At 47.1% G+C, this 24,070-nt stretch overlaps 1 protein-coding gene across 1 annotated transcript in view; it reads left to right on the top strand.

Moving 5' to 3' along the window:
- The window catches only part of LOC129384105 (calcium-activated chloride channel regulator 1-like), a 548,714-nt gene extending 530,065 nt beyond the window's left edge, over positions 1-18,649 (top strand). Inside the window, exon 17 of the mRNA XM_055069245.1 lies at positions 18,008-18,649. Coding sequence (XP_054925220.1) covers positions 18,008-18,570 — 563 coding nt within the window. The 3' untranslated portion in view covers positions 18,571-18,649. The remainder of the gene's footprint in view (positions 1-18,007) is intronic.
- Positions 18,650-24,070: the final 5,421 nt, after the last annotated feature.

Below are 24,070 nucleotides of genomic sequence, written 5' to 3'. Positions count from 1 at the left end.
GGCATTTGCACTAAGATAACTTCCAGTATAAGGATTTTTGCCGATTAATACACTGTCTACCAGGTTATTAAACGAGATAATTTCAGTTCAATTTATTTCACCATACATATGGTCGGAGCTCTTGGGAAAAAACCTGTGTCAAACAGCTTGTCTGGGCCCAAGAGACCACATCAAGATAGAGCAGCGTGACGATGTAAACATCAGTAAAAAGTTAAATTAAACAGCATCTTAATGACCATCTTACCCTTCAAAATGATCTTAGCGCTATTAAATCCTGGTGTGAAAATGGCTAATGATCCTTAACTAAAAGCCAGGTAATTTCGTTGAGACGTAAGTACTCTACCTCTAGATTCCCTTGTTCTGGAAATAATACAATGTTACCTCGTGCTTCTTGATAAACCTACCCAGGATAACTCCTACCCTTTCCTGGGTGGAGCACATAACCACCACTTGCCCTAAGGCATCTAAGCACTTGCCTATGTTCATCATAATTTGCATAATTCCAACTCATGTACGTTAATTATCCTATATAACTTTCGTTTGCCCGCAGCTAGAATTTCCTTCAGCAGCTTGGTTTCATCAGCTGCACTTGTTAAGAACGTAGAGTGCATTTAAAATAGGGCCACTTGATTTATATAATCTAACTACCACCGCCATTTCAGTATTACTAACCTTAAACAAGAACTTCACCTACAGCCGTTGGATACCCATCACTCTGTTTCACTTTTATGTCTTCGGTGTAAATACGTTCATATCCAACCGTCTCGTCACTTACCAATTCACCCTACCATGTCCACATCACGATGTCTACATAATAACCAGAGAATCAAACGCATTTATGGAAGCTCTCAAGCTTTTATTTTAATAATTTTAATTTGTATGATGTGCTCGTCTGACGAGCGTGACTCGATCTCGTGCGCCATATATAGATGAAAGCGGAGAGGCTGCACAAGAGGGAGCGAAGGAGGAGGGGGCGCCATTGACTGCGCAAATAAGTGGGTACTTTGTACGGCCGCGGCAACGTAAGAACGTGAAATGGATCTGCAGACGGCTCATACCTTTTTGCGCGCTGTGTTCACTCTGCTCTTGCGTCGAATCGATAGACGGCTCGGTCACTTCGCTCACTGCTGCTGCTGCGCTTGCTCACACCAGCGTTCAGCGTTTTGCGGCGAGTGTCCGCGCTAATGGAGTGTGATGTGTTCATGCTTGCTTGTACGCTCCGACATCGTGCTTGTTAATTAAGTTACTAAGCGAATGTATCGAAGTTTACATGGCAAATAAAACTACTCTCCTTACTTCGTATAGCTATCCACTAATTTGCTATCGCAATCGATGCTTCGCCTTCCTGGGGAAACTGCGACTTTTTCTGCACGTTTTCTTGCGCCCTCTACAAAACGCGAATAATGCAAGGTGACAGATTCCCGACAAGAATCACTAAAAACTTCAATTGCTTTCAACTAAGCTAAGTGTGGAGTTGCTTTTGTTTTTTTGTCCAGGACACGCGTTCATAGCCACTATAGCGTGCAGGGTGCACGGAATGCAAGACTCTTGACCCGATTTTTTATAGCCATATTACGGCTTGTAATGCCAAATGAGCAAATCCAGTCCCAGCGGTGGGCCTGCCTTGGCCCGTCCCGGCCCTATCTGCCGATAGCTCCGCGGCACGGCCCTATGGTAAGTTCTTAAATATGGCGGTTGTGCTTCACAAATCCGCGGCGCCCGAGCAAGGAACTGTGATTATTTTCTATTGAGCAAGGGACAAGCGCCCATCGAAATCTGCAGGGAAGTGCAGCCTACGTATGTAGAAAGTTCTCTCGCTTTGAGAAATGCCAGGTGTTGGGTGTTGTGAGTTTGCAAACGGCCGTGAACACTTGAATAAAAACTAAAGTTCGAGGAGACGCGTGCGTTACTGACTGACATTTCCAGCATAGATGCAACGAAAAAAACGGATGGGCGTGTGCATTTCAAGGATATTTTCCGGGACATTTCGTATAGGTGCGTTTACGACATCGTTCACGGGTCTTTAGGGTACCGTAAGGTTTCATGTCGGCGGGTGCCTAAGCATTCGGACGACATAATAAAAGGCACGTGAATTATTGCTTCACTGCATCAGGTGCAACGAAATGGCAAGGAGGTTGAAAGTTTCCTGGACCACACTGCTACTTGCGATGACACGTGGATCTCGAATTTCACGCCGGAATCGAAGCAGCAGAGCCTGGTGTGCAAACATCCAGGTTCGCCTGTGAAAAAAAAAAAAAAATTCCGCTCTCATCTGTTGGACAAGTAATGGCAATGGTGTTCTACGATCGCCGAGATCCGCTCCAGTGGATTTTATACCACGAGGGGCAACCATGAATGCCACGATTATTGTTCCACACTGACATGCCTTCAGGCTGCTATGAGGCAAAAACGCCGAGGCCTTCTCGATGTCGACAACCCGGTTATCATCCAGGACAATTCCAGGCCACTCAAGGCAATCAGCTTTGATGAGACGGCCATTTCAATCGGAGAATCTGGACCACCCACCATACAGTCAGGACCTCGCCCCTGGTGATATACACGTTTTATGCCCGCTGAAGTAGTTCCTGGCATGACAGCTATTCACGTGCAACGATGAAGCTAAGACAGCAGTCCGACGGTAGTTCCACAGTCAGCCGGACGAATGTCACTAAAGTGGTATCTCAAATTTAGAGCTGTGACAGGATAAATGTCTGAACCAGTGGGGCGTCCTTGTGGCAAATTAGTGCAAGACACGTACAACAGTAGGTATATTTGAAATTACCCGTATGTGCGTTAATTTGGCTAACAAAAATAGGGTCAAAGGCTTTCTGACTCGCCCTCATAGCCCACTTGGCTTCCATAAGAAACGTCATAAAAGATTTAATTCATAGTAATGCCTCAACAACATGGGAGCGAGAAAAAAAAAACAATGCTATGAAAAACGCTCAAGTTGATTTTTTGTATCGCAGTGGTTAGAGCATCATCCTGTGCGTATGAAACATGAACTTTTTTTGTAGTCAAATATCTTAGTTTGTTTATGGGCATAGTGCACCAGTAAGTAAAGTAGTCTGGAAATGTTTTGCTGACTATGAAAAAAAGATTGTTTTCTTAAGAGGTAGCTTTAGCTCGAATGGTCCTATCTAAATACATGTAAAAGGAAAATTCATTTTTCTCGGCAACCACTGCACCAAAGTTGACGAAGTTTGTTGCATTTAAAAGAAAACTTAAAATCTAGTGACTGTTGGTTTTGAATTTTTGAGTTAGGTTGTGAATTTTTTAATAAAATCGGCAAAAATGGAAAATTTCCAAGAACGCAACTATCAAGCTTACGGAGTTTACTCAACAACAAAAAAGCATAATACAATTCTATGAATTGCATCTAATAGTACATGTAAAGCGGACAAAATTGAGATGTTACAGAGTTTACGGAGTTTGCTCAACAACAAAAAATGATAATACTATAATTGCATCTAAGCGTACATTTAAAGCGGAAAAAATTGAGATGTTACACATGAATATAAAAAAAATTTAGTAATACGGAAATACAGCTCTTGCAGAACCCTTATAACCAACGTAACAATTTCACGTAAGATGTAAAGTGACGTATCAAATTTGTCCGCTTTGAATGGTCTAGTGGATGCCGTTTACAGAACCACGATATCTGTTCTTGATGCAGAGCTATGAATTTGTAAACTTCATGCTTCTATTCTTTTCAAACGGTCGAATATTTGGAAATCTTTGTAACAAAATTCAGGCCCTAAATCGAACTTCTGCTTCCAACAGTCACTAGAACTTAACTTTCTCTCTCAAATCAAAGAAATTTCATTAAAATCGGTCCAGGGGTTATCTCAGAAAATGGTTTTTGCGTTTTACATGTATTTGAATAGCCGCGTCGGAGTTGGGCCCGAGCTAAAGCTTCCTCTTAAGGGTAAACTTGTTATTGCGTAGCCCCGTCATAACAGACAGCAGGCATAGCATGCCCTAGCCGGTCTGCGACTTTTTTATTTCATTTATTGTACAGCCCTAAATGCCCGAAGGCATCACGTAGGAGAGGTGCAAATACGGGGTAGTACGACTATGTTCGTAAAGGCAATACACGGGATGAAAAAATACAGGGATTGCTACGGTAATTCTATAAGAGCAAACTTATAACTCAAGCACATAACAACAATTCAAAAATTCATAGTGCGGGATTGTGAATTCATAACGTAATTTTTCCATTAAAACAGGTAGATGCACTATTGTGCGTTTTAGCAATTTAAAGGCATTCATTGAAGAAAGAATCAAGAAATGACCATCGTTATGTTCTGATAAAGGTGACTGCATAGCGATTGTGTGAAACAAGTTTGCTCGCAGCACCAGGCGGTGCTGTCAGGAAGGGGGTTTCGCAAGTCTATAGCATTGAGAATGAGTCGCTTATTGCTGACGTGCGTCCACGAATGTGTACTCTTGGATGAATGTGGTTAAGACGTGATGTTGTTGGCAGTGTCTTGAGCAATCGTTACAGAAACTGCGTGTCGTAAAAAAGGAGGGCAAAGGACAAATGTGTACATTGATCAGAGGTGCGCGAATAGCGCTTTTTGAGGCTGACTTGAATATGAATGCTATACTGCCAAAAGCAAATCCATTTGAACATCGAAGTGTTTGCTAATAGTGGTAAGCTGTTATGAACACTTATATAAAACATGCCCAGTTAGCAAGTTTCTACAATTACTCAGTGCGTAATGAAGCGGTTTTTATTAAGATCTCAAGTGGTGCCTTAGGGGCAAACACGTATTTCTTTGCGTGCACAGGGCTATTCAAAGAGTGCGAATGATCGTTTTGTAGCCTGTAATGTGTGGATACCTTAGCAACGTAACCTGCTTCACTGCGCAAGTTCACATGCATTACGTCTATACTATGCCCGCTAGGGTGAAAATTTACTACACTATTGTTCTAACTGTACTAACTTGAAGATTTGAAATATTCGAAAAGTATTCGAAAATTGTTCGTACTTACGAACAGTGACTATAAGATTGGAAGGCCGAATTGAACAACGCAATTTGGTTCGTTTTCCGAAAATCTCGATTATTCGCACACCCTTTAAAATGATTCGACGGGGCTGAAGTTACGATCTAATGGATGTCGTCTTATACTTTTTGAACGCCTTCAGGGCAGGTGGTGGCACAGTCAACACAGTCGTGAAAGAACAGCGCGAATTATGTTTTTATGCATTTGGGAAGGTCATTCATGTAAACTAGGAACAATAATGGTGATAGCCCAACGCCTTTAGGTACACCAGAGGTAATGTTAGCCCGTAGGGAATATAAGTTGTTCACAGACGTTAAGGTGGACACGCCCTATACGAATGTGCTCCAGTGAAGTCAATAAATTGCCGCCCAAACCTAGGTGTGAGTTTAGTGAGCAGATTGTTATGTGATATGCGGTCGAAATACTTGTAAAATTCGAGAAAGACGCGTCTATTGATGCGTTGTCCTTGGATTTCAAGCTATTGCGCCTACAATAAGCGAGCTGAGATTTACTGGATAGACTTTTCCTAAATCCGTGCTGCCGCTTGTAACGGAAGTTAATAGATTCTCAGTGGCGCATTAGGCCATTTACAATCTAGTAGGCGCTCGAGTGCTTTCAACGGCAAACTCGTCAATGTTAATGGGTGATAGTTAGTTGTAGTGGAAGGGTTGACTGACTAGGTAATTGGGATGTTTTTCGCCATTTTCCCATCGTGGAGTACGACACCGTGGCAATGTCTGCACAAACAGGAGACAGCAATTTGCTTGGGATTGCTGTTGATGTGTCCACATGAGACAGATGAGAACGCAAGGGAATATGCAGCGATAGGTACAGCGTAACGCAACAACTTAGTTTGATTTAAAATTGCCGGTGGTAGTTTATTCAATAACATATAACGCCAACAGAGAACAAGCCGCGCTTGACTACGTTCTCCTTTACCCGACACGCGGCTGCAGGTAAATACTCCGGAATAAGCTGTGTCTCCACTTGTGTATTGTAGCGCAGTGGTCGCAGCACTGCGCTTGTGCTTGTACACGTCGTAATTGAAGTCACCTGTTCGCCTGCTTTTTGTTTATTTATACTGCATTATTATGTTTCCCGTAAATCAATAACTGTGCGGTTGTTCTTGTGTGTGTTGTGTGCGTGGTTTAGGATGATATTTCCGCGAGATAATTTATTGTATAAGAGCTGCTTGTGTGCATCATTCCCCGTCTGCATTATTAGAGGAGAAACCTGTGCTGTATGTGACGTACCTGCAGAGTTTTGATGACTGTGCAGAATGAGTTGTATTGGCCTTACGTTCGATGCGGATGCACCGACATGAAATGCTTGTATGCACAGCGTGCTCGTTATTTATTGCGTTTTGGATAAAAACTACAAATTAAAAATGTAACTTTTTAAGCCTACGTCGTAATATTGTGGATATTATACACTCTCATCATAACGGATACGTTGCCATGAAGAAAGCAATCGCATGAAACTATAGCCACATAATGTAATAACTCCACAAAGTGACTGCGTGCATTACGTGCGCGCATTTCCACCAGGTGGAACTGCTCCATTTCTTTTCGCGTTTATTTTTGTCCCCTTTACAACTACACTTCGCATTACATTCCCATAACAATAAACACCAAGATCACAGGAGCGACCAGAATGGTTCTTAGAAACCACAGTGTGGGCGTATGCAACTACTTTAGCCCCCTCCATAAAAAAAAAAAAAAAAAAAAAAAAAAAAAAACTGGCTACGCTTCTGTAAGGAGGGCACGCCCACACTGATCGCGACCGGGTTTTCGCATTTGATATGGTTCAATCACTTCTCTCTCTCGTATTTCGTGTCTCCCCTACCAACAATACGAACCAGCCCACCTACTAAATCATACGTTTCACGTTAGTTTAGGGAGACATTGACACAACGTCCCATCTGCCCGATATACACCCTTATGCGAAAGAGAAGATTCGTACTACATTTCTCAAATTTAGTAGCATAGTGAGAAGTGGATATGCTCTTAGGGTTCCCATTTTAACGCGACAGCGTTAAAGGGCCCCTCAGCAGGTCTAGCAATCTTGAGCTGAGCGTGCATACAATGGACGCTCACGATCGCTTCTGCTAAGAATTAAAACTATACGCGCCGCGGAAAGAGCTGACATTGCACACTATACGCCACTCGCACTTCTCGCGGCCTAAGCGCTCGAAAAAGGTGAGGGGCGGAGGGGGTATGACGGATGTCAGCAAGTGTCCTTACGTAAATGTATATGCTGTGACGCTGCTCGTATCGACACGTGATACTTCGAGGATTATTCAAGGCAACATCTGTTTGTATAATCTGATGCCTCAATACACTACTTAAAGTTCAGAGTAATAACAAAATACACAAACCGGATGTTTGCGTGTTTTTGAGTTACTTGCTACTGCAGCAAGAGAGATATACCTCCCTTTCTTTTGCTCTTTCGCACGTCGTGCCAGTCGCGCGCGCCGAGAGCAAAGCTTTCATCTTCCCTGTTCCAGCGCGGGATCATATGTGATTCGCTAGCGTCTGCCTCAGTGTTCGTCTATTAGTGTGTTGTCCTTCGACTTCAAGCTATTGTGCCTACAATAAGCGAGCTGAGATTTACTGGATAGACATTTCCTAAATCCGTGCTGCTGCTTGTAACGGAATAGATTCTCAGTGGCCCATTAGGCCACTTACAATCTAGGAGGCGCTCGAGTGCTTTCGACGGCGAGCTCGTCAATGATAATGGGTGATAGTTGCACTGCAAGGGTTGACTGACTAGATAATTGGGATGCTTTTCGCCATTTTCCCATCGTGGAGTACGACATCGTGGCGGTGTCTGCTCAAACAGGAAACAGTAATTAACTTGGGATTGCTGCTGATGTGTCCACATGTGACAGATGAGAACGTAAGGGAATATGCAGCGATAGATACAGAATAAGGTAACAAGTTAGCTTCAACAAGTTCAATTTTTTTGGCTACCTGTCGTATTGACCCAAGGTGGAAGTCAGGCTCCAGTCGTCGCGATGTAAAAAAACCGTTTATTCAACACACACACACACACACACGCACACGCACGCGCGCACACGCACGCGCGCACGCGCACACGCACACGCACACACACACACACTGATGTAGAGAAGCGCCCCCTGGGGAATAAAGAACTCTGATGAATAACGAAACTAAATACAACGTACTCCCTCCCGTATTTTAGTGATTAGTTGTTAGTAAGTATTAGTACGGAAACCCCCAAGGCATGCACACTGTACTTATTTACACATATTTACAAACTATGTACACAACGTCAGACCGCCAACTTTTTGGTCTCCCGATGTGCTGCAGCCTGCACTGCTACAGCCGCCTTCTTCCAGGACGCAGGCGCGGTCTCCTGGCATACCGCAGCAGCAGTCTACGAGCCGAGCGCCGGCCACCGGCCTGCGCTCTCGGGTCTGCCGCTTTGGACGTCGCACTGGCGACGATGGCGAGGAGGTCGTAGACTGCTGCTTCTGTATGCCAGGAGACCGCGCCTGCGTCCTGGAAGAAGGCGGCTGTAGCAGGGCAGGCTGCAGCACATCGGGAGACTGCGGCTGCGGCGTGGCAGGCTGGCCTGGTTCCCAGATGCCCCTCTCCGGAACCCTGGAAAGCATGGAGGCATTCCACGTACGGCCGTCTCCAAGTCGGAAAGAGCTGGTCCTCTGTTCTCGATCACTTTAGTTGGTGCAGAAAAGGCGCAGTTACCCTTGAAACGATCGGACGGCTTTTTGATGCGGACAAAATCGCCTACGGCTATCTTCGTCTTCTTGGTGGCTCTCCTTTTGTCCGCTCTGCTGTTTACGGCGAACCCTTTGATGAAGTCGCGCCAACTCCTTGACTGGGTCTTCCGCAAATGCTGGTGCTGAGAAACCCACGACATCCAGCCTGGTTCGGAGCATTCTACCATGCTGCAGAACTGCTGGAGTGACACCGGTGGTGGAGTGCGGAGGGCAGCGGCAAATGGCAAGATATTCTGTGACAGCTTGCCGGAGTGGTCGTCTTTGTAGGGGCGAGATGAATGAAATTTTTCAATGTGCGATTGAAACGTTCTATTTGCCCATTGGCTTGGGGGCAGTATACCGAACAATGTGAAAGACTGACGCCTCTGGTTTGCAGGAAAGTGATGAGCTCACGCGAAGTGAACCTAGGTCCATTGTCACAAACTATCTCTTCTCGGTAGCCATCACGGGCAAGAACACTTCTTAAAAAGTCTTTCACGGTGCTCGTGGACACTTCGGTGCAAAAATACACCTCTGGCCTTTTAGAATCGTAGTCAAGAAGCGTTACAGCAAATCTACTGTTGTGAGCTGCATGCTCCAAAGGACCAACAATGTCTAGGCCAAGCTTATGCCACGGTAGCTCAGGCTATTCAACAGGTTTCAATGTTGCTGGTGATGTCTTGGCGGACTTATCTGCCTCCAGGCAGATTTGGCAGTTCTTTACTGCCGTTACCACTTGATTATCTATTCGTGGCCACCAGAACCGCTCACGCAGTCGCGCTTTCGCTCGCGTGATACTCGGATGTGTCTCGTGCGCGATGCCCATGATCTGAGCCATGAAGGAGGACGGAACAACGAAGCACTTTCCACGCAGTAGCAGATTATCGACAACAGAAAATTCTTCCCGGATGGTGTACAATGGTTTCGCCTCTTCTGGTATGGACTTCTTCAACGGCCAGTAACTCAGCATGAATGACTTAATGGTTTCCAGGCAACTGTCGTCGAGGGTGGCCTGCCTGAACTTCTTTGTCACGCAGGCTGGCTGAATAAACGAGACAATTTCTTCTTCCTTAGCAATCTCTGTCTCCGAGGTAGGTGCTGGCAGCCGAGAAAGTACATCTGTTACAGTGTTTGTGGCCCCCTGCGGTATTCAACAGTGAAATTGTAGCAAATCAGTTGTGCACTCCAGCGTGCGATTCGGAGTGGGCATCTTCCATGTCCTTGTGACGACAGCAAGGACGCCAGTGCCTCGTGGTCTGTTCGAATTGTGAAATGGCGACCCCAAAGGTACGTGTGCCATCGCTCACATGCCCAAGTACATGCAAAAGCTTCTCGTTCACCGACTGAATATTTTCTCTCCGCAGGCTACAGTGTACGAGATCCGAAAGCGACTGTGCGGAGCTCGTGGCCAGCTTGTTGCTGCAGGACTGCTCCCAGCCCACAGTCGGACGCGTCGGTCGACACAATAACTGGCTGTGATGGATGGAACATCTGGAGGACTGTACTCGACGAAAGCATTTCCTTGACCCTCCTGAAACTGCTGTCTGCTTCAGCAGACCAGATGAATGGCTCAATTTTGCGAATTAAGGATTTCATAGGCTCAACCACTTGTGCCAAGTGTGGAACAAACTTGGAGTAGTATTCTACGAGACCCAGGAAAGAACGAACGGTGGCAACATCACTTGGCACTGGTGTGTTAACTATGGTGTCTACCTTCTCTGGAAGTGGCGAGATGCCACGTGCGGTGACCTTGTGCCCTAGAAACGCAAGTTCTGGAACGTCGAAGAGGCATATGTTCTGCAGTTTCAGACCTACGTTCTTGATCTTTTGCAGCGCGGTCTTCAAGTTCGAAAGGTGTTCTTCTGCGGTCTTGCTAAAAATGATGACGTCAACAATGTAGAACAAAACGCCAGGGCAGCGGTCAAGGACTGTCGCCATCATCTTCTGAAATGCCGTTGGGGCAGAAACCAGCCCAAACGAAACTCTTTTAAAACGGAAAAGGCCTTCATGAGTGAAGAAAGCTGTCAAATCCCTTCTGTCAGGGTGCAAGAGAACCTGGTGGTAAGCGGAAGCCAAGTCAAGTTTTGAGATGTGTGTAGCGTTTACCAAAGCGTGAAGCAGCTCCTCTGTGTGGGGCAACGGGAAGTTGCCTGGAACAATAGCTTTGTTCGGCTCTCGAAGGTCTACACATATCCGGATGCTACCATCCTTCTTGTTAACAATAACAATGGGGGACACCGATTCAGAAGCATCGATGCTTTCGATGATGTCAAGGCTCAGCAACCTCGAAGTTCATTTGATACTGGTGACCGGAGCGAGTACGGCAGAAGGCGAAGCTTCGAAGTGACAGGCTGCACGCCTACCCGCGTCTTGATGTGATGAGTGAACCCATTAGCAAGACCCAACTGGGGACTGAAAAGTGAACTGAACTTTTGTGCTAAGGCTGGCGGAAGAGCTTTGTTACGGGGCTGCGTGCTTGACGGTATGGAAATGGAACAGGATAGCGGGTCAACGACAGTCGGCATCGGAGCAACGGACGTGTATAAGCGCTTCAGAGCAGTACCCTCAATGCAAAGATCCAAGGCTTTGATGCCGTCAAGACCGATCAGGCAAGTTCCTCGGTGAACAACATAAAAACGTAGCGACGCTGCGCGGCCTTTAAACCGAACGTCTGCCTCGAAGCAACATAGCACGGGAATCGGCCGTTGAGAGTAGTCAAACACAGTAACATGCGGAGCAGGCAGGAGCAGAACGCTGTGAAAATATCGGCTGAATTCTTGCTCCGACAGGATTGACAGACAACCCTGAATCAACAAGGAATGTGAAAGTGACATTCGCGACTTGCACTTGAATGTGAATTCCGCTACGCGCCGAACGTTGCAAAGTCAAAACTTGCTTAGCGCTGCTAGATGATGAAACATCCTCATAAAATTCAAGTTCATGGACTCGGCCTTGCATTTGAGTTAGTTTGCGGTTGCAACCACTTTGAAAGTGGCCCTTGCGACAGCAAAACGCAGTCTTGCCATGCGCTGGGCACTGCGCCGCTGACGCGATGTGGTCCCGCAAGCCGCATCGGAAACAATGGCGAACCGGAGCGGCTACTCTGTTCTCGGTTCCGCTCAGGGCGGTTCCGCTGCGGTGCACGTGAGCCGCCCGCGCTCCTCGTTGAATTCTCCGCAAAGGTGGCTGCCGGTTGTGAATTCCTTTTAACGCGCGAGCGTTAAGGAGCTCGTGTCGCAGAAAAGCCGGTGTCGTCGGTGTCGGCGGCGTAGGCCCTGAGCGATAAATCCTGAGAGGCACTTCATGAATAAAAAACAACTTGCAAGATGGGGCGGGTGGGAATCGCACCAGGGTCTCCGGAGTGTGAGACGGAGACGCTACCACTCAGCCACAAGTTCGATGCTTCAAAGCGGTACAAAAGCGCCTCTAGTGAATGCGGTTTTGCCTTCGAAACGAGCCGTAGAAAGTTATACTGCCATGTGTATCGGTAGTTATGAACCTGTAACTTACAGAAGTCGCAGTTACACGAGTAGCGAAGTGCGTTTCCGCTACATTTCTTCTGCGCTTTCCGCACACGCAGATTCATCTTGCGGCAAACACAGAAGACCCCTCCTCTCAATGTACGGCGTTGCCCCGACAGCTGGCGCGCCACGCGCGCATTGGGGCTGTGCGGGGACCGGTGCGAGGCCCGTCGCGGCCCGGACTGCCTCTCCGCTGACGACGCTTCGCGGTGCTCCCTCACGGGTTGCAGAATGAAGCGTCCTTCCTTTCTTTAGATCGCTATCTGTCCATCTCTCTCCCCGTGCCGATCACGACGTTTGGCTGGCGTACATCGTTTCCCCCTCCGAGACACCGAGTTCTTTGGTTCGTTCCGCTTGCTGAGGCGCACGCTTCGTTGCCGCGCCGAACGCTGCGTTGCTCGACGCTCATCGCGTGATTGGTGGGTGCAAAGTCCGATGCAGGGCGTCTCGTAAGTGATCGCTGCGCCGTAGCGCATTGTCTTACACCCCTCGGCGGGTCGACGGGAACGCTGTCGCGTTCCACTCTTGAAGGCGAAGCTTAAGCGTCCTCAAATTTTTTTTTCGAGGAATGCCAGAATGGTTTACGACGCTGCCGCAATAAAATTGCTTCGACCGAAGCAGGAAGCTCCCTTAGCTCATCAGCCGTCTGCTCACACTGAAGTGCAATTCGAACTGTATTCTTGTATGAAAGTGTGGAACCCTCGAGCAGTAACCGCTCACGTACGCGATCGGAAGCTACGCCGGCAACGAATTGATCCCGCAGGGTATCAACTTGCGAGGCAAATAAACAATGGGACGCTAGCTCCCGTAGAGCGGCAACAAAGCCATGAACGGACTCGCCTTTGTTTTGGCTGCGCTGGTGAAAGCGATGACGCTCGAGGATAACGTTGCATGACGTCGCAAACTGGTGCCGTAATGCGGCGAGTGCAGAGTCGTATTCATCAGGAGGGGCCACGACAGACTTGTCATCGGCGAGTGCTGCGGCACTTGGCTCTGCCGGTGCTGGGGCGCTGGTCCCTGCATGTAGCGTCTGATAAGTACGCTGGCCCTCCGCCCCCAAACGATGCAAAAGAATAGCTTTGCGTTGCTCCGGCTTGAATGCGGCGGCTGCGGATGCCTGCAATTACACGTTGAACATCTGCTCCCACTGCTTCCATGGCGATGACGAACGGCGTTTATTCAACATATACAACCATATATATATAATGAACAAAAGCGCCCCCTGAGGAATAAAGAACTCAAATCAATAACGAAACTAAATACAACACTACCGCGTTTAGAATGTTATCAGAAAAGCCAGCCGCGTTTAGAAGCTGAATCTGCCCATGAAAACTTCGGTCATCAAAACTACGGAATGAGACGTCAGACTGGGCCCTCAACGAAAGGAAAACGGCCTGGATATCGCCATACGACAGCGGGAGCGATTAGGTGTTCCCGTGCACAGCGCCCAAAATCGTGAGCTGCGCGGAATGAAACAAATGCAACCGACGCGACCGGTCGCGCGCGCTACCGTCAGCGGAAGTGCGTCAAAGGGAAGTAATTTTGCTTGCGCAGGCTTGATGGAGCAAGTAGAGAAAGTGTCGTTGTTGGGCGTGACGCTTCCCTTCTGAAATAATTGGTGCGCGGCCCCGAATATTTGTATCTTTGCTATTAATTAGCCAATTTGAAAAATTCAATTGGTAGAACGCTCCCAAGATAGCACAACTTCCATCGTGTAACCAAAATTTGACATGGGACTCGGTGAGGGGCCCTTTAAGGGCCCCGTGTCGCCAAAAATCCGGAGTCGGTGGGGCATCGGCGGAGTTGTCTGTGAGTGAAAACTTCCTTATATATTTAGGTATATGTAAAAGCCAGGTCTTGCTACATGACATGCGCTATATGCATGTTATATTGCCGCCCTATTCTATCACTAAGGTGTCTCATACTTTGTTTTACATCACTGACAAAATTATTCCTCGGCATTGCGACAATGACAGCCCACAAACAAATGACATGATACAAAACACCGACAACCGCATGCCTTTTATGATAAACCTTCCCTGACATAAATACTGAAAGTGCGGAACAATAACACAAACCAGAAACTGATGCCGTTTTTTTTTTTGTGTGTGTGGTTGGGGGAGGGGGGTGCTGTTGTCCACGACTTCGGGGAACAGCCCATGCAAGACCGGGTTTTTGCCAGAAAGCTAGCCCACGTGCGCAGCGTTCGCCGCCAGTGTTTCCCGGTAAAGATTACGGTTACATAAGTTGCAGTTGCGTGGAAGCGTGAGATGTAGGCAGGTCTCTTTCAATGCTATTGCGTTCCACTCTTCAAAGTTAAGCTTAAGCGTCCTTCAGTTTTTTTTCAATTGTTGCACAAATATTCCTGTTCTTTCTTTTTTCAACCAGTTCAAATTTTTTTTTCGGCTACCGCCTTTAGAATGTTATCAGAATAGCCAGCCTCGTTTAGAAGCTGAATCTGCTCATCAAAACTTCGTTCATCAAAACTGCGGATTGAGGCGTCAGATTGGACCCTCAACGAAAGGAAAACTGCCTGGATATCGCCATACGACAGTGGGCGCGATCAAACGGCCGTAACCTAATACAGCCCAGATGGCGCGTGGACTTACCTGCCACAAAGTCGGCGCTTTCGGCGAGCCTGTTCCTCACTGGTCCCTTCACCCCGACCGAAGCATTCGTATTTATGGCCGCTGACAGCTTAACAAACATCAGGTACAATTTGTCTTTCACATGAAATAGTAACTAACGAAGTAAAAGTATTTCTTCACTGCGCCTGTTGTGCCAAGCACGTACGAAATCGGGAGCCGCCCTGCGAGAGCAGTTCACCGCCGGCACGCAGCACACACAGCCTTCTCAGCAAGGCGTCTCCCTTGGTTTGCACGTTTGTTCTTTGTAATGGCGGTGTCGAGCAAAAGAATCGTTCTTGTTTAAGCTTGGCATAATTCTAGTAACGGTAGTCGTGCCGGAAAAAGTTTGCAGTCTAAGACGAGAAGGAGCTGGCTCGCAAGTTGTGTCGGCCACGCGTCCAGGGAGCTTTGACTAGCGCCTCTGTCGCCGCGGAGCCGTGAGTGGATCGCGCGCCGCTTTCGCTGCTTGCGCAGGCCTGCTATTATTGACGATGTTCGTATAAAACAAGGCAACCTCGTCCAAAGCTGTATCTTTCACACCTACACGCGAGCACGTGGTCTAGGCGTCGGACAAACCGCTCGCCCTTTCATACGCTTGCCCCGTGTGTCCTGAATCGGCGTATGAGCATTATGGCACACAGAAAAAAAAGCGTGGTATAGCACTATCTCTTATATATGTACAACCTTACTGATTACGCGGCTCACTGCAGTATCACTGTGTAGAAAAAAAAAAAAACGATTATTCGATCACGGAGATTCTTCGTGCACAGATGGCACCATTGTCGCGCCACTCTTGACAACAGCGCAGAGAAATATTGCCAAGGACACGGTGTAAAGCACGGCATAACTCGGTCTCTCATTGGTCGATGCGAGCGCGAGCAGTCACCTTACTATAGAGCTCCCCTGAGCCATCGTAGGTATTAGTCTTTCCATTCAAACTAGTGCTCATCGTGACTTATCAGGCTTACAAGTGCTTAATCAATTTTGTTTAGAAAAATTACGCTTGATAGGATGTGGTGTAGCAGTTTTCAATACGCAGGGACCAGCAATAGCGATAGTGACGCCGGCAGCTACAGAGAGGGTTGCCAGTGCTCCTATTTATACACGCATCAACAAACACCCACTACTTGCATCACAAGATAAGGGAATATGTTTTGTATTCTATGAACAGATGTCATGCTTTTTGCATTGGTATTGTTCCGCAGAGAAAAGCAGCCGTAACCGTAGAATGGGTGGTGTGCGCAGACACTGCAGTTGTCGCGCTGCCGGGAATAAGGCTATTCATGCCAAATATTGGCTAGAACGTATCGCTCCGAGAAAGGTAGCTTTGCAGTACATTTGTCCATCCCTGCAGTAAAGGAAGCGTTAGATAGATTTCAGTATGCTTTAGTAGGTGTAATATTTAGAACTTACACTGGTGCTCATCAGGCGTTCTAAGGCCTACCAGTGTGGAGTTTGTTGCAGAAAGTTATGGCTTGCTCTGCCATTGCACCCCTGCGTCCAACACGTGGGTTCCCAAAATGGCGTGAAGAAACTCGGGCAGCAAGATAGAGGATATCCAACTTTTCTGACCATGGCGGAAGGTGTCCGTCTCAATACGCAACAAACGCGCCGGATACTGAGGCAAGCGCAGCAGTCCCAACCATCTACCAGTGCAGCAGGCTCGAGCAGGGCAGTCAGTCTAGGGTGGCAACTAGGGGTGTGCGAATATTCCAACCTTTTGACTAACGTATCGACTAGTGTCCTATTCGATTTGGTCTTCGAATCGAAGTCAGTAGTAGTAAATGTGAATATTCTCCGAATACCTTTGGAATAATTTCAAAATGTCAACTGCGCCGAATTAAACATCACGTTTGACCGAAAGTACGGTAAAATGCCCCTCCCCCCCCCTCTTGACGTAGCATCCACATCAAAAATGAGGATGCATGCAGAATACCAGGGAACGTCGCTTTGCCAGCCACACTTTGAAAGCAATCATTCGCCCTTTCTGAAGAATCCTGTGCACGCGAAGAACTTGCGTCTTTGCTGATAATGCTCCATTTGTGCTTTCAATAAATAAGGCTTCGTAATGTGCAATGAAGTCACACAAACTACCTAGGTTTAGGAATGCTTGGGTTCGAAGACCGCTTAATGTCAGTTGTGATAGAGGCTGTTCATTATTCAAAAACTATTGGAAACTATTGGATATTCGGTTCGATTCTGGGACTATGAAATTCGTATTGAATTCGTTCTCACAAATCACTATTCGCACCGCCCTTGTGCCAACAGTAGGCGGTCGTTTGTTTACTTGGCCGCTGAAATGCCTTCTGTAAAACAAAGAGGCTCAGTAGGAACAGGGAGCAAGCACAATTGCGATATTACACTGCAAGACCCCAGTATTTGCAGCATATTTGTTAAGCATTCAGGCATTTCACCGCATGAAATAATGTAGGCTGTGGATTTCGTCACATAATTTCTATACCCTAGTATTTATGCAGCGTCTGCAGCACGCGCATGATTTGTCACGCACTCCGCTGCCCCTATGTGCGTGAAAGGAATCCGGCTTCATGCACCACTCATAAATGACGCATTTAGGCTGTAAAAATGCCATGTGTAGATGCTTTGATTCATGGCAAATTTACGACATTACCAGCGACGTTAATCGTTGGTTGAGTTTTCCCGCGATATCATTTTTATTTTGGTGAGCTTTCTTTTACTCTTGAAAAAGAACCACGATGCGCAAAAGCAGACGCGAAGAATAATTCATATTTTCGACATCGATATATTAGATATTAGACCTAAGTGCTATAAATAAGCAACTAGTAGATGATCATAACAGAATAAAGATTTTTTAAGTACACAATATATAGGATAGGCTTCTTCAGATTGTTGTTAAAAGCGCAAAACTGCTTTCGCCGGCATATAAGCTTGCGCTTTTTTTTTAATTGGTTAGTGAATGCTTGAACATATTGTATATATATACTGTCCTTTTGACTCCATGGTGTTGCTTACTAACTGCTATCAATCTAACTCGTGGGTCAGCAAGCGAGCAGATGCAAGCTCTTTCTGAAGCTCAACGCGAGTGTAATGGCATGTGCCAGCGTTATTATCTTTCTTTTCGATTGCAGCTTCGGCCGTAGAGATCCGAGGAGGCAGAGACTTCGACGCGGTTCGATCAAGCTTCGATAGCCAAGAGGAGATATCCAAAGTGATGAAAGGCACCCTGACCCCCCTTTCTGCTGGTTCTGAACACGCGGTGACTCTTGCTCTTCCCCACCAGTGGGTGGTTACGTCAAGTAATGGCACCGGCTCCAACCTCACCGCGTACGTGGCAGCGCAGGTGATTAATGAGGATGGCCTCAAGTCTGAAACGTCAAGGGTTATTGAGATACTGCTCATAAAGCCAAGCAGTTTGGAAGAGTCACCTTCACCGGGAAGGCCTCCCAAACAGGGAACGACGCCGGCAAAGGCTGAAACCCCCTTTGATGACGGAACAATACCTACTCCGGAGGCGGATGGGGACAGCAGAGAACACAGCATGTCCATTCTGATGTGGATCTCATTGGGGATTGTAGGAGCGGCCGTGGTTATTACCATCGTCGCCTTTCTCCTGCTCAAGAACAAGGCGCACATCCCTGACGAGAACGAGATCCTGGCCAATAAGGGGGACAACACCATGGCGCCAAGCTGAAGATCCGCGTATCTTGGCCTTGTCACAAATAAACTATCAGGCACAGCTGGCGATGCCAGTCAAAATTTTAACCACTGGATAGCAGGTGCTTGTTTCTTTTGCTAGATTTGCAATACCTTCTTAGAGCCATAAGTTATTTCATTATTCAGTTCGACATTGTCAAATATAGCCCAGTGGTATTTCTTATGTTACTGTTCTACAACACACAAGGTAAACAAATGGTGCTTAGTTTTCTTGGATCGAAGAAGGGGAGTGTCAGTTGCGGTTTAGCCGTAGCGGTATGCGTGGTTCGGAATGAACTTTCGCAAGGCGGTCGACGCTTTATGCCGCATGCAGGATTAGTGCACTCATTAGTGGAGCCGTTAGGGCGCGGCGTCAACATAGTGTTCCTTCCGCCAAGAACGCATTGCCTGATCGGGAACTCTGATCACTTTAGCAAGCATATTGCGAAAGCAGCAATGAATGCTGTCTGTACAAAACGCATATCGTTCACAGGAGCAGAACCACAAATTTTGAAATATTCATATCTTGTATTAGTCATAGTCGTTCACATATGAACTATTCACCGTATTCCCTGGAAAAACATTCTGAAATGATGTGTTAAAGTGCGGCTTATTATACCATCAGTCCTAAAATTGGCACGTGGAATCTAGTGCCTGCGCCACATTTCCTTATAAGCAGGAATGCTTTGAACACTGACTTATTTTAAATATGAAAACATATGTGAGCGACATAAATAAAATGTAAATGGCGATATGAGTAATATTCATCGGACCATCTGTCCTTGCTGCATTTTTTCAAAACTAAAAACGAAGCCCCTCTGCAAATATTTGGAGCGTGCGTTATTTTCACCTTGAGTGGAAGGCGATAGCGCTCAAAGATTCCCGACTGCTTCTCACGCTCCACGACAACTGCAGCTTGTATAAGCGGAATCTTTACCGGGAAGCGCGGCTTCTTGCATCGACCGATATGCGCCGGAGCGAGCGCCCTCTGGAGGTGTTGCAAGAAACCAGGCGCGCCGTTCTATGAATGGTAGGAGCACTGGAAAATGGGTTTGTGCTTGAGTTGCCGCGTAACAGAATTACGTTCTCTCGTAAATTCAATATAATCCGACGATAACATGCCTGTGCGTTGTGTGTAAGCCGTACTTTCTTCTGGCGCATTTTACCTTGAGAAAATGAATTTGTTCAGTGGTTGAGTTCAGTAAAGAAAACACAGAGGGCCTGCTTGGTTGGGTATACGTCGTTCAGAACATCTTGAGAGAAGGCGGTTGATGCGGGATGCCGACGCCGAATTTTCTGCGACACGGGGCCCTCAACGCTATTGCGTTAAAAGTAAAGGTAAGTTGTTCATGATATCGCCGAGAACGCGTTCTTCTTTTTCGTTCTTTTTTTTCGACCCATGCTGCATTCAATGAAATGTAAGCTTTACCAATGAAATGCTGCACGTACCTCCAGAATACATCCGGAGACGTTGATTCGCCTTAAGCCAAATGAATACCTTATTTCTCGGTTCGATACGTATGTCTTTGTATATAAACCAACAATAAAGGTAATATCCAGTCATGCCAGTGTTAGGCCTTTACCGCAATTGGTGAGTAGAGCAAAGGAGAGCGCAGGGTGGCAGGAGGACCATTGGGTTTTGTGGCAGCTGTACTTTTTGCAGCTCTATACTGATGCCTTTCTTCGGCTACGGATAGCCCTTGGTAAGCGTTCGCTTACGGTGGTGGCAACGCGGCTGCTAATAGAAGAATGCCCTGGCTAACTAAATAATTTCTTGGCCTAATTTGTTTCGCAACAAAACGTGCCTCGTCCTCAATTTTAAAGCTAAGATGTCCTTGCCTGCTCCGACTCCTCCACTGCTGCTGCTGATGCGGCTCCCTGGTGTCCCGTCGGCAGGTGGTTGCGAACGTGAATAATATGCACGGCATAGTCACGCAAGAGAGGTCTATAGACAAGCCCACATTCTCCGCCGATGACAACGCTTGTCAGGCCCCTATCGGAGCAAGGCGAACGTTCTCGGGTGTGCACGCCCATCTCCGCCTCCTATCGCCCCGCTAGCTGCATCCTATTACGACTTTGAGGTGGTCCCGTAGCGCTCGTCACCCGTTTCGTGACAGAGCGTTGGTAGCGAAGACTCCGAGGCAGGCGTCGGTGAGAATAATAAAAGGGACTTTATACACTATATACAGGTCATTATACAGGACAAGATCGGATCGGCACTGGGGCCGAGAGCTCACAGCAAGCGCGACCGTTCCCGCACGGCGACGTCCGGCGAGACTCCAACGCGTGACACATCTCACTCCACTCGAGAGCGGCACTCGGCTCCCGGTGGTTCGGTGGATCCGGTTCTCCAGGCGGCAGCGTCGGGGCTTATAAAGCCCCGAGAAACGATTGTTACTCAAATGGCCCAATACAAAGCCAGCAGGCGACGGTCGTCCGAGAGGTCCAACCAGCGACAGCGCTGGCCACCCGCTTCAAAGTTGCCGTGTGCGATGACCTCCAGGGAAAAGGAAATACGGCGCCGGGCTGTCTAGCACTTTGTTGCACGTTTGGACATGTCGCTTGCCGATGCTTCTCCTTAGGACGCCCCTGCCTCACGGCTCAGCATCTTGACTTGTCAGGGGAGAGTTTAGGGCGCTGTGCCTTTCGGCGCAGCGCCGGGTTTGTCCAAAGGGCGTTCGCAGGATAAATTCTGCGTCTTGTAGATTCGGATTCCGGCTGGTGGTACGGGCACAATCCCCCTCGTGGTGCACGTGGCCTCTTCTTTATTCAATTTACGCGAAAAATTGTCTTCGATTGATGAAGGCGCATCTCTTAAGCCATAGGAGTTGTCTTCTTCGAGGCAACTGCTAGGGAGGTTCGATGGAAACGCCGCTGTTAAATTACTAAGTCTATGTGTAGAGTATGACGACAGAAGTCAAAATACTGAAAAACGAGAACACTTCGCTGTGTTAGCTCAAAAAAGTGCGTAGAGGGCCGGGGGGCGTACGGGGTGAACGGGGTGGTGCAGCTGACTTCAAGTTTTAGTAGAAACACGGGTAAGCAGGTCCTATAACTGTTGGGGTCCTAATTTTTCTTGCAAACAGGAAGAAAAGGTGCACTGTTTTGACAGTTACAAAATGAGCAATAAAAAAATAGAAAGGTAAGCGAAAATGACTTTTTCAATAGGCACACATTTGAATTGCTTGTTTCAATTGAAATTCGCTTTACTTACACAATCCGCTCTTTGGCGAATGCGTTGCTTTGCTTAGCACGAGGCCGTGTATTCGACCACCGGCCATGGCGGCCGCATTCGGAGATATTTAATGCAATCAAGATATTATGCAATCAAGAGCAATGTGTCGTGCAGATAAAAACGTAGGCTTATGATGCACATATTTTTTTTTCATGACTTGCTCCGTGCTGCTGATGTAACGACGGATGGCTAGCTCTGTTTGGCGACGATCGAAAGGTGAATTTGGCTGTTTGACCTTGATTCAGATCACATGGTGTCGATTTCCTTCGACAGGAAGCACTTCTGGCAGACTGTCGCCTTAGAGCTAAGGCACGTAATCCGGCGCACACAGGAAATCGCAGGAAATCGTGCTTTGCCATTACAATTACCCTGAGCCACTCAGCGAAACAGGGGAATACCACGTGCCACCTCCCCCCCCCCCCCTGACATCGCATATTTTTCATGTGCAAGCATTATAGGACTATTTACTTCCGAACTCAGTCCGTTCGTCCGTCTTCCGGCCGTAACGCATGACACGATGCGCCTCACATGTATACGTGGAATCTTATGGTGGTATATGTACATAAACAATGTTTATTGCAGCAGTACCGAGGGAGGTAGTGGCGGTATAGTGCATGAGGGAGACGAATTGCTGTTCTGATGAGAGAGTGACGTTGTTGAAGCTTGGTGGTGCTTCTCCATTTAGGTGCACCCGTTCGGCAGACATCGTGAGCTCCTGACTGGGAGCTTACTGGTATGATTGAAAAGGAAAGTATACAATCAGTGCATTTTACCGGTGCTGACATACGGCGCAGAGACTTGTCGACTAACAGAGGAGCTTGAGAACAAGTTAAGGACCGCGCAAAGCGCGATGGAACCAATAATGCTAGGCATTAAGAGAGAGAAAGAGAGAGAGAAAGAGACTAGATAATCGTTGGACCATTAGGTTGACAGAATGGGTACCAAGAGAAGGGAAGCGCAGTAGAGGACGGCAGAAGAGTAGATATTGCAACGAAATTAGGAAATTTTAGGGTGCTAGTTGGAATCGGTTGGCGCAGGGCACGGGTAATTGGAGATTGCAGGGAGAGGGCTTCTATTGCAGTGGACTTAAATAGGCTGATGATCATGATGCTGATGTACTAGTATAGCTCAACTGGCTCTCAGAAATCTTTTCACCGATGTCAGGTGCCACACGAAGCCTGACCTTGCAGTGGAACGAATGCAGGATTGAACTTACGACCTTCAGGTGAGAAGTATCTGCACTGATGACGCAGCTGCCTCATTTCTCCAGAGGAAAAGTAGAAAGAGTTACCTATAAAGAAGGGGGTGAGGCAACAAGACAAATTCTCAAATTTTATTCACTGCATCATTAGAAATCAAGCGATTATACTCTCTACTTCTACGAGATCAAGGGTTCTGAAGTGACCACAAAAATAATTGCATCGCAAGAACGAATTTGACGTCGCATCAGAAACATTCTATCGCGACGACCAAGGGCTTTCTAAAGTAGCAACAGAAATATCCTATAGCGGCAACAAGTGCTGAACTCGCAAGAAAAGCGCTCTATTGCCACAATGATTCCACCGTCGAAACAGGAAATTTCTTTTGCGACGACGAACTCTTTATGTCACGGTGTTACAAATGTTACACTTTCTCTCGCAACCGCACACATTCTGGTGTAGTGCCAAAAGCGTTTTCCTTCACGACGCTTTAAAATTTTAGGCCTGTTTTACATTGGTGGTTTACCCTTTCTATTTTAAGCGGTATTCAAAGCTGCGTTCTCTGAATGCGACAATGCTGATAGAACCAACAACGGCATTAAAGTCGGCGTTACCAATTGTCGTAATTGTGACACAAATGATAGCCCTACCTGGTTCCTCAACCTCGCCCATTGGCCGAAATCATCGCATATGCGGCAACAGCTGCGTATCCACTTTTAAGGCTCTTTTTGGCGTAAGCAGAAATATTGCACAAGAATATGTTTTGGGTTGTTCGACAAAGCTGCGTCAAAATGTGCATCGCTCAGACGTCATTATTCTAGCGTGAGAAAAACGGCACGCTGTCCAAATGAGCTCTTAAACATGGGCATAAAATGCTCGCGGACAACTTTCTCTGGCTATCAAGGGAAAGCTACAGGCGAGTGGCTGCTGCACACAGGTTACCGCTGCAAGTTGTCGGGCAGTGTTTGATACTGTTTTGGCTACTCGGAAAAGACCCTGAATTGACGCAGGCAGGGAAAAGCCGCCAAATAAGTAAACTTTAAACTCGGTGCTGCATTCGGTCT

This window comes from Dermacentor andersoni, chromosome 9 (genome assembly GCF_023375885.2).
Source record: "Dermacentor andersoni chromosome 9, qqDerAnde1_hic_scaffold, whole genome shotgun sequence".
NCBI classification, from domain to species: domain Eukaryota; kingdom Metazoa; phylum Arthropoda; class Arachnida; order Ixodida; family Ixodidae; genus Dermacentor; species Dermacentor andersoni.
This window is presented reverse-complemented; position numbering and strand designations above follow the sequence as displayed.